General features: G+C 56.3%; 1 protein-coding gene across 7 annotated transcripts in view; it reads right to left on the reverse strand.

The window, feature by feature from the left end:
• Positions 1–15401, reverse strand: part of RGS3 (regulator of G protein signaling 3) — a 111581-nt gene that overhangs the window by 44716 nt on the left and 51464 nt on the right. For 6 of the 7 annotated variants that reach the window (XM_071574380.1, XM_071574382.1, XM_071574381.1 and 3 more), the window contains one exon: positions 10265–10376. In XM_071574380.1, coding sequence (XP_071430481.1) covers positions 10265–10376 — 112 coding nt within the window. Of the gene's footprint in view, positions 1–10264; positions 10377–10475; positions 10646–15401 lie in introns of those variants that run through there. The other variant, XM_071574386.1, reaches the window with a different exon arrangement.

Here is a 15401-nt window from a genome sequence, read left to right on the forward strand (position 1 = left end):
ATGGAATGACCAACACTGATCCACATCTTCCCAAATCATGGAGTGGCCCAGAACAGCTCCTCATCTTGCTGCCAGCTACCCCAGAGGATGGGTTATGCTGCAGCTGCCCCGCCAGGCTGTCCTGCATGTCTAACCTTCCCTGTGCCCAACAAAAAGGCAGCCCTGAAGGTTGGCCCTGGCCTTCGTGTGTGCCCAGCCCTGAGGGAAGTCAGTTCCTGGCATACCTCAGTCTCACAGGAGGACACAAAGCTGCACTAAGACGTGGTCACCTCAACTCCAAACCAGGACATCCCAACTCTAGGAGCTGTTTTGCTCCTTCACACCATCCTGCCCTGCACCAGCTCTGCCCTTGGCAGCAGGCAGCACCACGGGGCTGCAGCTTTCCTAATGCCCTAATGAGCACATTATCTGTGCCATGAGATCAGAGCTGCAGCCTGGGCACGGCTGCAGATGCCACTGAAAGCAGTGTCAGCACAAGCTCTGCTTCATTTCCCCAGCCTGAGCTGTGCTCAGAGGGAACAGGCTCTGCTCAGTGCTGCAAACACCCTGTCCCCCAGAGCAGAGCAATTCTGCTGCAGCCCAAGAGCTGTGACCCACCCAGGGACTCAGATGCCTCCTGAGTCACCCCATGGGCAAAGTGAAACCCAGGAAGAAGTGGTCTGGAGCCCTGTGCTGGGTGTGTCTTCCCTCTGCCCTTTGGGGAGTTGCAGGTTTGTCTCCACTGCCAGCTTTGCTTTCCAAGCACATTGCAGAAGATGGGCTGGAAACCCACTAAGGAAACACCAGGACACAGTGTCCCAGCAGCTGCTGCAGACCAGCACCGTGTGGAGCCCCTGTGTGCTCCCAAAACCTTCCCCCTGGGCAGGGTGAGGGGCAGGGAAGCAGCCTGGCCTCAGGGATGCCCCTCCAAATCCTCACTCTCAGAAGGAGAGTCATGCTGGACCCTGCCATGGGCCTGGTAGGGAGACCATGTCTCACCTGTGCACCTCAGAACACCATTCACTGACCCCCCAGCACTGCCCAAGCTCTGAGAATCACAGAATCATAGAATGGATTGGGTTGGAAGAGACCTCTGAGATCATCAAGTCCAACCCTTGGTCCAACTCCAGTCCCTTTACCAGATCATGGCACTCAGTGCCACGGCCAAGCTCAGCTGAAAAACCTCCAGGGATGGGGAATCCACCCCCTCTCTGGGCAGCCCATTCCAATGCCTGAGCACTCTCTCTGCAAAGAATTCCTTTCTGATCTCCAACTTCAATTTCCCCTGGCAGAGCTTGAGCCCATCGTGCCCCCTTGTCCTATTGCTGAGTGCCTGGGAGAAGAGACCAACCCCCACCTGGCCAGAACTTCCCTTCAGGCAGTTCCAGACAGTGCTGAGGTCACCTCTGAGCCTCCTCTTCTCCAGGCTAAGAGGGTTCTTCCAGAACCCTCTTCCATAAATCCCAACAAGACCATCAGGGAGCATTGTCCTTGCTAAGCCAAAGCCTCTAATGGGAACCCCTCAGGCAGGGCTTTCCCCCTCAGGGGAGGGTTTGGAGGCAGGATCTGAACATGCTGCTGACACACCAAGGATCCACCATCCCCTTCTACTGCTCTTTCTTCCCAAGTGCTCAGCAGTGCAACCTCCCAGCTCCTCAGCCAGGCTCTGCTCCACCTGCAGCAGCACCACAGCCCTGCAGGCTGCCCTGCAAGGCAGATTCCAGACCAGCACATCCCAGCCAGGTTGCCCCAGGAGCTGGAATGGTGTTTTCCTGAGTGGTGTGAGGAACAGCATCATCCTCAGCAAAGAAAGGTGATGCTGGAGTGTAACAGCCCAGGGAATGACCTGCATCTCTTGGGCTTCTGTTGATTCCTTCTGATCCCAACAATGTCCATCAAATTCCCTTTCAAATTCCTCTCCACTGAGTATGAATCCTGGCACCAGCAAACTCCACAGCCAGCAGCTCCTGTTCCCTGTTCCTCTGACACTCCCTGCTACACGTGGCCAAGCAGCCCAGTGCCCACAGGACACACAAAGCAGGGAGCCAGCCTAGGCTAAGGAATGGCTTAAACCCCATTTTCTTCCTTCAGGCAGAACAAACAGGAGGTGAGGGAGTGGCTGCCCAGCCCAGGAGCTGGGCTGGAGCCAGGGCCAAGCCCTGGAGAGGCACAGGGGGAGGCTGGAGGGCAATGGCAGAGCCAGGAAGAGCAGACCCAGGTGCAGATTGCACCACAAACCAGCTCTGCCAGGATTCCTCCAACAGGAGGGTTTGCAGTTCTCCAGAGGGTCAGGCTGGAGCACCAGAGCCTGATGTGCCCTGGAGCCATAAGTGAGCACAGAGACCACGAAAAACACAGAGAAAGGCACAGCCTCACCCCAGGGAGGGGCAGATGCCCAGGCTGCTCCAGGGCTCTGCTCCCCACCCCTTTAGTGACAGCAGCACAGCACAAACTCCAAGCCAAATTCAGGGGAAAACTAAAAGGAAATAAGCAGGATAAAAAACTCACTTGAAGATATTTCCTTTTCTTCCTGATGTGCTGTGGTGATTCCAGAGGAGCATGAACAGTCCCTGAGCTGGGGGTGCTCAGCACCAGCAGGAGGTGTGAGCTCTGTGGGAACACGTCCCCCTCTCAGCTGAGCCTGGTCCTGCACACCCAGAGTGACTGACACAGCTCCCAGCACCGCCCTGGCACTGCCACTTCCCTGTGCAGCCCATGCAAAACACCCAGGACTTGGGTGATGCATGCCTGGTATCGGGTCAAAAAGATGGGAAAACAGGGCAGATGGTGCTGCCCCTTTGCACAGCCACAGTGCAGGGCCCAGGGCCCTGTGGCAATGCCCATGGGGAGGGCAGGCACCCTGATGCCCAGATCCTCATATCTGCTCAGCAAGGACAGGACTGTGCCCAGCACCCAGGGCAGGGAGCTGGGGGGGCCTGGGTGCTGTGTGAGCAGAGAGGGCACATCCACACCTGGCTGCCAAGGGCGGACAAGCACATGTCCCTGGGGAAGTGTGGCAGGGTCTCTGGGTCCCTGGGTGCCCCCCACCATGCCAGCAGGGAGAAGCTTTGGCAGGATGAAATGCCCATAAACCAATCTATCTTGGAACTGTAAGATCCAGCAGCTTGGGATGTCAAGGACAGTGGAGAAGTCCATGAGAAGTCCTTGTCTGCAGGATCCTGGGTGGAGATGGGGATGTCCCAGTTGAGCAGGTGGGACCAGTTTATCCCTGTGTGGGTGTGACCAAAGCTGGGCATTCTAAACCCTCTGGGCCATTGCCCAGCAACTGTTCCCAATGGCCCATTGGCAGCAGCTGCCCAGGGCACAGCTGAGCCCTCAGGCTGGGAGCTGGCTGGGAAAGAAGCCTGGCAGAGGAGCTGGGACAACTCCCCTCCAGGGACTCCTTGGCACCTCCACACCCACCTGAGGGCTCAGCTCTGCTCAGGGGCCAGCAACGATTCCAAAATCCCCCCTGACTCCCACAGTCACATCCCACAGTGTGGAACTCCCTGCCCTGGGGGAGGCACTGGGGGCTCCCACCCAAACCTCAGGGGAGACAATCTGGGGCTTTGGGGACTTGGGGAACCACTCCTGGGATCCAGAGGAGGAGCAGCCCCTGGCCAGGAGGAGCCCCCCACTCTCCACCAGACTGTGCCATCATCTGCACCAACAGGTTTGTCCCTTCCTTTGCCTTTGCACTCGAGGGAACCACGTGGGGCTCAGCACAGGGGCCACCAAACCCCCCTGTGTTTGTGCCCCAGGGGGTGGGTTCCACTGCTGGGCTTGGGGGTTAAACCCAGTTTCTCTTTGTGCCAGGGGCTGCTCATCCAGCTGCAAACAGGAACACCCTTCTCTGTCCCAAAGCTGAGCACACCCTCCCAGGGGGAGCAGGATCCCAGGGCATGGAAATTCCCACAGCATGCAGCAAGGAAGCCAGCCCTGTCTCCCTGGGAACCTTGGCTGGCCTGGGGCTCATCAGCCCTGCTGGGCTCCCAAAGCAGGAAGACAGTGCATTGTGAGGCAGATCAGAGTGATTTGCTCCAGCACAGAGCAGCGAGAGGCAGGAACAGGAAACAGCACAATGGGCCTGAGCAACCGGAGATGTCCCAATTGTTGGAGCAGCAAAACGCCTGTTCCTATGAATGTGTCATTCCCTGAGTCAGGAGAGCCACTGGAAAGCCCTGCCAGGAGGGACACACATCTCCTTGCTCTTCCCACCCCACTTTGAGGCAACCCTGCCTAAGCCAGGAGGCTTGAGCTGCCTGAACAGCAGCTGTGCTGGTTCCATGGTGTGCAAGGGACAGTTCAGAGTTGTAGGGACCTACATCCCCTTGGAGAGGCTTGTGAGGCTATTCCAGATGTGACCCAGCCAAGCCATTATTGCAACAAGGAAATGGGGGGCAGAAAACTCCTCACAAAATCACCTACATTTGGCTATTCCAGATGTGACCCAGCCAAATTATTATTGCAACAAGGAAATGGGGGGCAGAAACTGCCCACAAAATCACCTGCATTCCCTTTGGAGAGGCTTGTGAGGCTATTCCAGATGTGACCCAGCCAAGCTATTATTGCAACAAGGAAATCAGAGGCAGAAACTGCCCACAAAATCACCTACATTTGGCTATTCCAGATGTGACCCAGCCAAGCCATTCTTGCAACAAGGAAATGGGGGACAGAAACTGCCCACAAAATCACCCACATTCCCTTTGGAGAGGCTTGTGAGGCTATTCCAGATGTGACCCAGCCAAGGCATTATTGCAACAAGGAAATCTGTGGCAGAAACTGCCCACAAAATCACCTACATTTGGCTATTCCAGATGTGACCCAGCCAAGCCATTCTTGCAACAAGGAAATGGGGGGCAGAAACTGCCCACAAAATCACCTACATTCCCTTTGGAGAGGCTTGTGAGGCCATTCCAGACGTGATCCAGCCAAATTATTATTGCAATAAGGAAGTCAGGGGCAGAAAACTCACAAAATCACCCACATTTGGCTATTCTAGATGTGACCCAGCCAAATTATTATTGCAACAAGGAAATGGGGGACAGAAAACTGTTCACAAAATCACCTACATTTGGCTATTCCAGATGTGATCCAGCCAAGCCATTCTTGCAACAAGGAAATCTGGGGCAGAAACTGCCCACAAAATCACCTACATTCCCTTTGGAGAGGCTTGTAAGGCTATTCCTATTTACAACAAGGAAATCAGTGGCAGAAAACTCCTCACAAAATCACCTACATCCCCTTTGGAGAGGCTTGTGAGGCTATTCCAGATGTGACCCAGCCAAGCCATTATTGCAACAAGGAAATCAGAGGCAGAAACTGCCCACAAAATCACCTACATTCCCTTTGGAGAGGCTTGTGAGGCTATTCCAGATGTGATGCATCCAAGTTATTATTGCAATAAGGAAATCAGGAACAAAAATGGCTCAAAAAATCACCCACATTTGGCTATTCCAGATGTGACCCAGCCAAGCCATTATTGCAACAAGGAAATCTGGGGCAGAAAACTCACAAAATCACCCACATTTGGCTATTCCAGATGTGATCCAGCCAAGGCATTATTGCAACAAGGAAATCTGGGGCAGAAACTGCCCACAAAATCACCTACATTTGGCTATTCCAGATGTGACCCAGCCAAGCCATTATTGCAACAAGGAAATGGGGGGCAGAAAACTCCTCACAAAATCACCTACATTTGGCTATTCCAGATGTGACCCAGCCAAATTATTATTGCAACAAGGAAATGGGGGACAGAAAACTGTTTACAAAATCACCTACATTTGGCTATTCCAGATGTGATCCAGCCAAGCCATTCTTGCAACAAGGAAATCTGGGGCAGAAACTGCCCACAAAATCACCTACATTCCCTTTGGAGAGGCTTGTGAGGCTATTCCTATTTACAACAAGGAAATCAGTGGCAGAAAACTCCTCACAAAATCACCTACATCCCCTTTGGAGAGGCTTGTGAGGCTATTCCAGATGTGACCCAGCCAAGCTATTATTGCAATAAGGAAATCTGTGGCAGAAACTGCCCACAAAATCACCCACATTTGGCTATTCCAGATGTGACCCAGCCAAGCCATTCTTGCAACAAGGAAATGGGGGGCAGAAACTGCCCACAAAATCACCTACATTCCCTTTGGAGAGGCTTGTGAGGCTATTCCAGACGTGATCCAGCCAAATTATTATTGCAATAAGGAAGTCAGGGGCAGAAAACTCACAGAATCACCCACATTTGGCTATTCCAGATGTGACCCAGCCAAATTATTATTGCAACAAGGAAATGGGGGACAGAAAACTGTTCACAAAATCACCTACATTTGGCTATTCCAGATGTGACCCAGCCAAGCTATTATTGCAACAAGGAAATGGGGGGCAGAAAACTGCTCACAAAATCACCCACATTCCCTTTGGAGAGGCTTGTGAGGCTATTCCAGATGTGACCCAGCCAAATTATTATTGCAATAAGGAAGTCAGGGGCAGAAAACTCACAGAATCACCTACATTTGGCTATTCCAGATGTGACCCAGCCAAGGCATTATTGCAACAAGGAAATTAGTGGCAGAAAACTCCTCACAAAATCCAATGTGCCTGAGGTGAGAAGACACATTCCAGTGCTGAGCTACAAACAGAGCTTGGTGTGCAGAGCCTGGAGCAGCACCAGAGAAGCTGATTTCTCCAAGCAGGTGACCAAGAGCAGAGTCATTCCCCAGCCTGTGGGAGCAGCCAGGGGCAGCACACACAGGGAGCAGGGACTGACCACAAGAAATCCAACAAGGAACAGTTTCTTTTGTCCCTTTCTTAGAAAAAAGCAGCGCTGAGAACACACTCAGCAAACCCCAGGGAAGCTTCAATGGCTTTTCTCAATGGCTCACACCGTGGGGCCCCATCTGGCTCATTGTGTTTCTGCCCACACCAAATAGGTCAGGGAATTCATCTGGAAGCACAAACGTTGCTGGAAACGGGAAATAACAACTGACAGAAGGCCTGTGGTGTCCAGCACAGAGCTGCAGGTCCCCAGCACTGAGGCTCAGAACAACATGAGGCACGTGGAGAGACACAGCTCACCCACAGAGCTCCTGGCTCAGATGGGAAAAGTCCTGGGAAGTGGCAAAATTCATCCAGAAAATTATCCCTTTGGAGAAGCAGCCCAGATCTGGATTAATCCTTTTTGGTCAGGGCCACAGGACTGCATAAAGGCATTGGCTTATCAGTTCCAGAGTTGGAAGAGGCCCCTCTGGTGTTGTCTGGTATCAATCAGGGTGCTCAGGGCCATGCCCAGTTGAGTCCTCAATGTCTCCAGGGACGGAGATCCCACAACCTCTCTGGGCAACTCAATATCTGACCAACCTCATCACAGGGAAGCCTTTCCTTATATCAAATTCCTATTTCCCACATGGGGTGCCAGTCCAGGAATACCCCCTGCCAGGGCTGGGGGAGGAGCTGGGGCACCAGCCCCACACTGGCACAGTGAGGGAACTGTACATAAAACAAGTCCATACCCAAAAAGCAACCACAGCACAGAAGGAACAAGGTGAGACTGGGCCCAAGGCCAAGAATTGGCTCCACTGCAGCAAATAGGATGTGGTAGAGCAAAGCACTTGTTCCTCTTTTGACCCCAAGTAGTAAAAGGGCATCTTTTGTACAGCCTCAGAACTTCACCTTGAAATAAACCCTTTGGAGCCCCTCCCTGCCCCAGAAGCCTCTCCATGGCCTTGGTTGGGTGGACAGGTCAGACAAGGCGGAGAGAGCCAGGACAAGGTGCCCAGCCCTGCTCCAAGGGCAGGGATTGCTCTTTCCATCCCAGTGGGACGTGCAGGGGGAAGAAGTGCAGGGAGGGGGGCAGGGGGTGGGTGTGCAGGGGGTGGGTGTGCAGGGGGTGGGTGTGCAGGGAATGGGTGTGCAGGGGGTGGGTGTGCAGGGGGTGGGTGTGCAGGGGGTGGGTATGATGGGAGTGGGTGTGCAGGGGATGGGTGTGCAGGGGGTGGGTGTGCAGGGGGGGCAGGGGTTGTACAGGGGGTGGGTGTGCAGGGGGTGGCTGTGCAGGGGGTGGCTGTGCAGAGGGTGTGCAGGGGGTGGGTGTGCAGGGGGTGGGTGTGCAGGGGGTGGCTGTGCAGGGGGTGGCTGTGCAGAGGGTGTGCAGGGGGTGGGTGTGCAGGGGGTGGGGGTGCAGGGGATGGGTGTGCAGGGGGTGGGTGTGCAGGGGTGGGTGTGCAGGGGGTGGGTGTGCAGGGGGTGGGTGTGCAGAGGGTGGGTGTGCAGGGGATGGTTGTGCAGGGGGTGGGTGTGCAGGGGTGGGTGTGCAGGGGGTGGGTGTGCAGGGGGTGGGTGTGCAGAGGGTGTGCAGGGGGTGGGTTTGCAGGGGGTGGGTGTGCAGGGGGTGGGTGTGCAGGAGGGTGGGTGTGCAGAGGGTGTGCAGGGGGTGGGTGTGCAGGGGGTGGGTGTGCAGAGGGTGTGCAGGGGGTGGATGTGCAGGGGGTGGGTGTGCAGGGGGTGAGTGTGCAGGGGGTGAGTGTGTAGGGGGTGGGTGTGCAGGGGGTGTGTGTGCAGGAAATGGGTGTGCTGAGGGTGGGTGTGCAGGGGGTGGGTGTGCAGGGGGTGGGTATGCAGGGGGTGGGTGTACAGGGGATGGGTGTGCAGGGGATGGGTGTGCAGGGGGTGGGTGTGCAGGGGATGGGTGTACAGGGGGTGGGTGTGCAGGGGATGGGTGTGCAGGGGGTGGGTGTGCAGGGGGTGGGTGTGCAGGGGATGGGTGTACAGGGGATGGGTGTGCAGGGGATGGGTGTGCAGGGGATGGGTGTGCAGGGGATGGGTGTGCAGGGGGTGGGTATGATGGGGGTGGGTATGATGGGGGTGGGTGTGCAGAGGTTGTGCAGGGAATGGGTGTGCAGAGGGTGGGTGTGCAGAGGGTGTGCAGGGGATGGGTGTGCAGGGGGTGGGTATGATGGGGGTGGGTGTGCAGGGGATGGGTGTGCAGGGGGTGGGTGTGCAGGGGATGGGTGTGCAGGGGGTGGGTGTGCAGGGGGTGGGTGTGCAGGGGGTGGGTGTGCAGGGATGGGTGTGCTGAGGGTGGGTGTGCAGAGGGTGTGCAGGGGGTGGGTGTGCAGGGGGTGGGTGTGCAGGGGGTGGGTGTGCAGGGGGTGGGTGTGTAGGGGGTTGGGTGTGCAGGGAGTGGGTGTGCAGGGGGTTGGGTGTGCAGAGGGTGTGCAGGGGGTGGGTGTGCAGGGGGTGGGTGTGCAGGGGGTGGGTGTGCAGGGGGTGTGTGTGCAGGAAATGGGTGTGCTGAGGGTGGGTGTGCAGGGGGTGGGTGTGCAGGGGGTGGGTGTGCAGGGGGTGGATGTGCAGGGGGTGGGTGTGCAGGGGGGGCAGGGGTTGTACAGGGGGTGGGTGTGCAGGGGGTGGGTGTGCAGGGGGTGGCTGTGCAGAGGGTGTGCAGGGGGTGGGGGTGCAGGGGATGGGTGTGCAAAGGGTGTGCAGGGGGTGGGTGTGCAGGGGGTGGGTGTGCAAAGGGTGGGTGTGCAGGGGATGGTTGTGCAGGGGGTGGGTGTGCAGGGGTGGGTGTGCAGGGGGTGGGTGTGCAGGGGTGGGTGTGCAGGGGGTGGGTGTGCAGGGGGTGGGTTTGCAGGGGGTGGGTGTGCAGGGGGTGGGTGTGCAGGAGGGTGGGTGTGCAGGGGGTGGGTGTGCAGGGGGTGGGTGTGCAGGGGGTGGGTGTGCAGGGGTGGCTGTGCAGGGGGTGGGTGTGCAGGGGGTGGGTGTGCAGGAGGGTGGGTGTGCAGGGGGTGGGTGTGCAGGGGGTGGGTGTGCAGGGGGTGGATGCACAGGGGAACCTGTGGGTGGCTGAAGGGAGAAGTAGCAAAATAAAGGTCAGCAGGGCTTGGCCAGTCACCCTTGGACCAATCTCTGAACTCTCTCAGACACCACGAGGAAAAACCTCAAGCCTTCACTTCCCCTTCCCAGGCTCAGCCAGTCCCTGCTGGGGACAGTGTGACACCAGCAGGGGGAACAGCCCCACAGCCACATCCCCCAGCCCAAAATCCTGAGACATGCACCCAAACAGCCCTGGAAAGTGGGTGTCCCAGGAGGTGGAGCTCCCAGGGCAGCTGGATGGGAAGGGTGAGGCTGGTCCTGCACCCCATGGAAGGATGGTCAGGAAGCACCAGCTGGATGGTACACCCTGGGGGCCATGGGCTAGTGGGTGCTATCTGGCAGCTGGACAGGAACCTTCCCAACTAGAAGCCAGAAAGCTCCCCAGATGTCTCCCCTTGCTGCTGCAGACACTCACCCTCCTGCAGCTTGACACTGTGCAGGTACAGAGGGTTCCTCAGCACGTTGCAGCGCCCGGGCTCATCCTCCTTGGTGAAGAGCAGCAGGTCCGAGTAGACAAAGAGGGTCACCTGGAAGCACAAGAGCAGCAAAGGAGCAGCTGTAAGGAATTCACCTCTTGGCATTCAGATAAGTGTCCTGGAAATGCTCTCCAGCCTGAGGAGACACACCAGAGCCACAGCACCCCTTCCCAATGGGCTGGCTGGGTCCTGCTGCACCCTCAGGGTGCTCCCAGCAAGCTCCAGTTGAGGCTCCTCTCGCTTGGTGCCACCTCTGAGGCTTGTGGAGTCCTGTGACAGGAGGGATAAACCTGCCTGACAGTTTACTGCCACACAAACACACCCTCTCTGCTCCCTCGTGTCACTTCCCATTTGCATAAGTTATAAATCAGAGGAGGAGGAGGGGATATGTTGCTTACTGACCCCAGCACAGCCTGGAAGTTGCAGCCTGAAAGCAGATTTGGTCGCCCTGAGCACTCGTGGAGGAGCTTCTCACTGTTCTCTGGGAGAAAATGCAGCTTGGCTTTTACAATAGCAGGACCCACGAGAGCAGCTGCAGGGGGCAAACCTGGCACCTCTGAACCACACTGGGGGTGCCAGGGAAACACTGACCAAGTGTCTGCCCAGTGCTTGGGTGTCTCAGGAGCTGGGAACAACCCCAGGGCAGAGGGGAAGGGGAATTTTGTTGTGCTCTGGCTCTTGCCTGAGGCCCCCAGTTCAACCAGTACAGATTATTGTGATGTTTAAAATAAGAACAAGTTTCTCCACTGGTACTGGAGATCCTTGACCCAGGAGTGTCCCAGGGGTGAGCAGCTTGGGAAACTCACTGTGCCACAGCAGGAGTGGGCAGGAGCTGGGGGCACACAGCAAACCTCAGAGATCACAGAATCACAGAGTATCCTGAGCTGGGAGGGACCCACCAGGACCATCCAGTCCAACCCCTGGCCCTGCACAGACACCCCAGCAATCCCACCCTGTGCCCCAGAGCATCATCCAAACCCTCCTGGAGCTCTGGCAGCCTTGGGGCTGTGCCCACTGCCCTGGGGAGCCTGGTCAGTGCCCACCACCCTCTGGGGGAAGAGCCTTTCCCTGAGATCCAACCTGACCCTGCCCTGGCACAGCTCCAGCCATTCCCTGGGTGCTGTCCCTGCCCTGGCACAGCTCCAGCCATTCCCTGGGTGCTGTCCCTGCCCTGGCACAGCTCCAGCCATTCCGTGGATGCTGTCCCTGGTCACCAGTAATGTCAGGAAGCAGCTGCAGGCTGTCAGTGGCACATTGCCTGGCACAGTGGGCACAGACCTGCACACTGCCCAACTATGCAGCTCCTTGGGGTGCTCCCCAAAACCTCCCCCAGCAAAGGGAAACTGCTTTGCAAACACCAGGCCACAGCAATGAAGGGTTTGTGGCCTCTCAGCCACCCTTTGGCAAAAGCAAACAACACCACAGGGGATGTGCCAGGGGCTGTGGGGAGCGGGCACCGCTGCCACCAGCCAGTCCCCCTGGGAGAGGGGACTGTGCCCCAGACAGGCTGCCAGTGACAGTCTGTGACCATGCCCAGCAGTCCCTGCACACACATCCTGAGGAAGACAAGCTGGGTCATCATCACGTGGTGGTTGGTGAGTCCTATGCCAGGGCAGCAGCTTCTGGCTCTGAACCCAAACCCAAGGCCTTGCCACAAGATTCCTCCTTGCAGCACAAAATGTTTTTTGTGGGATCCTCAATAAGCACAAAGCTACTGGTGGAGCTTTAATTGACAATGAAACCAGGGAGGGGCTGTTCTTGTCTGTGTTATTTGGAAAATCCCTTCCTCTGCTCCCAGCCCAGTGCTGGCCCAGTGCCCACAGCCACCCTCCCCATTCCTTCTGACCTCACTGTTAACACAAGGAATAACCAAGTACAAACTGCACTACAAGGTAACTTTTCTGGGATATTCTGCCATTGCTGGTTCCTCAACCCAAAACAAGAGATGTTCAGGGATTTTGAGAATAGCAGCCCAAAGTGAAGGAGATAAAAGCATGATCAGAAGTGGAAATGGAGGACAGAAACAAGTCCTGCTACCCATGGAAGTTTAAAGGGTAGAAAAAGATTAGGATCTGCAGGAAAAAGCAAATCACTTCAAAACCAAGCAGGTTTCAATACAGAAACAGAATTGCATGAAATTTATGTACAGGTAACATTGGGATTTTATGGGAGGGTGGGAGGGATTGAATTTGGGATGTAGAGGATGAAAGCACAACCAGTGTGGGCTGTGTAAGAGCTTCTCAATTGGATGCTGCTTCCAGGAAGACACTTGATCTTAGAGCAGCTCCACACAAAGTGGTTTCTAGAGGTCCCTCTGCCCCTCCAAGGTGCAGGGGGCAAACAACAGTGTCCCTTCCACCCACAGAGCCAGAGCAGCCCAACACTGCAGGACCCAGGGCAGACCCTGCACACAGAGAGGGGCTGGACATGGACCCACCTGAGAGCTGAGCACGGGGAACTCGACTCATGGCTGACCCTGGGGCAGAGCAGGGATAAGGGGGGAGTAACATGGAGCTCTGCTCTGGGCTGGCATCACTCCCCTGGCAAGCTGTGACTTGTCCCCAACAGCCCTTGGCAAACAGACCTGGTACCTATCCTGAAAAATCCCAGGGCTGATAAAGGCAATGAGCAAACAAACAAAACCCAGGTTGAATTCACCCAGGCAGGACACAGAACCCACCAGAGCTGCTCCTTGGAGAATCAGAGCAGCTTTGTGTATGTCCCAAAACTAATTTCCTGCCCCCAAACCAGAAATATGACAGCAGAGATGAAGGAAGGACTCTCTGAAGACAGATGGGCACTGCTGTGTCATTGCTGGAGTGGTCAAGGCCACTTGGGGATTGTCATAGACCTTTGGGATTTGGGAAGAGATTTTACAGGGAGAGAAAAAGGGTTCACAAAGGCTGAGCCTGAAATCTCCCACTGCTCATCTGGGTGTGCTCTGCACCACAGCAAACAGCAAAGGCTTCTGCTGAGAGATATGAGCAGCTCCAGAGCCCTGTCAGAGGAGCAGGGACATGTCTCAAGTGTCTCCTGAAGGAAATCAGGAGAAGCTGAAAGCCAGGAGGGAGGGTGGGAGAGTGGGCTGGTGTGGCTCCCAACAGGAGATAACCCTGGCACTGCCACGGAGCCAACACCACACCTTGGAAAGCACAATGTGGCATCAACACCACCATGAAAAGGGCACCAGAAATGAAGCCTTGAAGACAAATGTTTAAAAATAGTTGAATCCCCTCCTAACCCAGTCCTGTCCTGCACAGAGAGCCCCCTGCAGCTGGGTTCCAGCAAGGAGTAGGACACACACCACCCCTGCAGGAACACCAGAAAAAGGGATCAGGGATCCCTGGCCACTTGTCCTGTGCAGAGACAGCCTGAGCCAGTGGATTGTTCCCAAGGAAGGATCATCACCCTCTCTCTCTGGCCAGAGTCCCACAGCAGTGCCCAGCAGAAGAAGGAGACGAGGAAGCAGAGGCAGGTTGTTCATGATGGAGCTTTCAGATGCCCAAGGAGAACACGGAGATGATCAGCTGGGCTGAGAGGGCTGCCTGCAGCTGGATAGAGAAACCCTGCTTTCTCCTGGTGGGGACCTCTTGGGGCAGGCATCCCCCTTAGGACTGACAGGTATCTGTGTCTGCTCCTGGGGCTGACAGGCATCCACCCCAGGACTGACAGGCATCCACCCCAGGACGGACAGGCATTCACCCCAGGACTGACAGGCATCCACCCCAGGACTGACAGGCATCCACCCCAGGATGGACAGGCATCCACCCCAGGATGGACAGGCATCCACCCCAGGACTGACAGGCATCCACCCCAGGACAGACAGGCATCCACCCCAGGACTGACAGGCATCCACCCCAGGATGGACAGGCATCCACCCCAGGATGGACAGGTATCCACCCCAGGACTGACAGGCATCCACCCCAGGATGGACAGGCATCCACCCCAGGATGGACAGGTATCCACCCCAGGACTGACAGGTATCCACCCCAGGATGGACAGGCATCCACCCCAGGATGAACAGGTATCCACCCCAGGACAGACAGGCATCCACCCCAGGACTGACAGGTATCCACCCCAGGACAGACAGGCATCCACCCCAGGATGGACAGGTATCCACCCCAGGATGGACAGGCATCCACCCCAGGATGAACAGGCATCCACCCCAGGACTGACAGGCATCCACCCCAGGAATGACAGGCATCCACCCCAGGATGGACAGTCATCCACCCCAGGATGGACAGGTATCCACCCCAGGACTGACCACACACATTTGCTGTTTCAGTCCTGCTTTCTTCTCAGAAAAACTGGGTCCCACTGCAGAGGAGAAACTGCAGTGCTGCCAGAGTGAGGGGTGTAAGTGCAGAGTTCTGTGCCCCCCTTCATTCAGCTGAGCTCAATGGATAAATCTTGCTTAATCTTCCTCAAGTTCTCCAGCTCTTGATTTATCCCTGCAGCCCTCCTGTGAGACCATCCAAACCCTCCTCATCCTGGGTCAAACAGACATCCCTGCTGGACTCACCCAGCCAACAATGGTGCAGCTCCCCATGCAGGGTGGTACCAGTCACTCCCCACCAGTGCCCCCTGAACCAAAGTTCCCAAGTCACAGCTTTGCAGGTGGGGCAGGTCCATACCCACGATGGCTCCCCAGAGATGGGCATGGATTTTCCCACCCTCCAGGGACACAGCAATGCCTTTCAGGCACTGCTTTCCATGCTGCAGCACTAACTCTCTAAGCGTGACCTCCTCCTTTGCTCCTGGATTTTTCCTTCTGGATGTATCCATATTAAATGCACATTCTCCAAGACTTACAGAATCCTGGAATCACAGAATATCCTGAGCTGGGAGGGACACACAAAGATCATTGAGGCCAACTCCTGGCTCTGCACAGACACCCAACAATCCCACCCTGTGTCCCAGAGCATCATCCAAACCCTCCTGGAGCTCTGGCAGCCTTGGGGCTGTGCCCACTGCCCTGGGGAGCCTGGTCAGTGCCCACCACCCTCTGGGGGAAGAGCTCCTCAGTAGCCTTTTAGCCCACAGTGCATTTATTCACCCTCTTTTATTGTCTCACCC

This window comes from Pithys albifrons, chromosome 20 (assembly GCF_047495875.1).
Source record: "Pithys albifrons albifrons isolate INPA30051 chromosome 20, PitAlb_v1, whole genome shotgun sequence".
NCBI classification, from domain to species: Eukaryota; Metazoa; Chordata; class Aves; order Passeriformes; family Thamnophilidae; genus Pithys; species Pithys albifrons.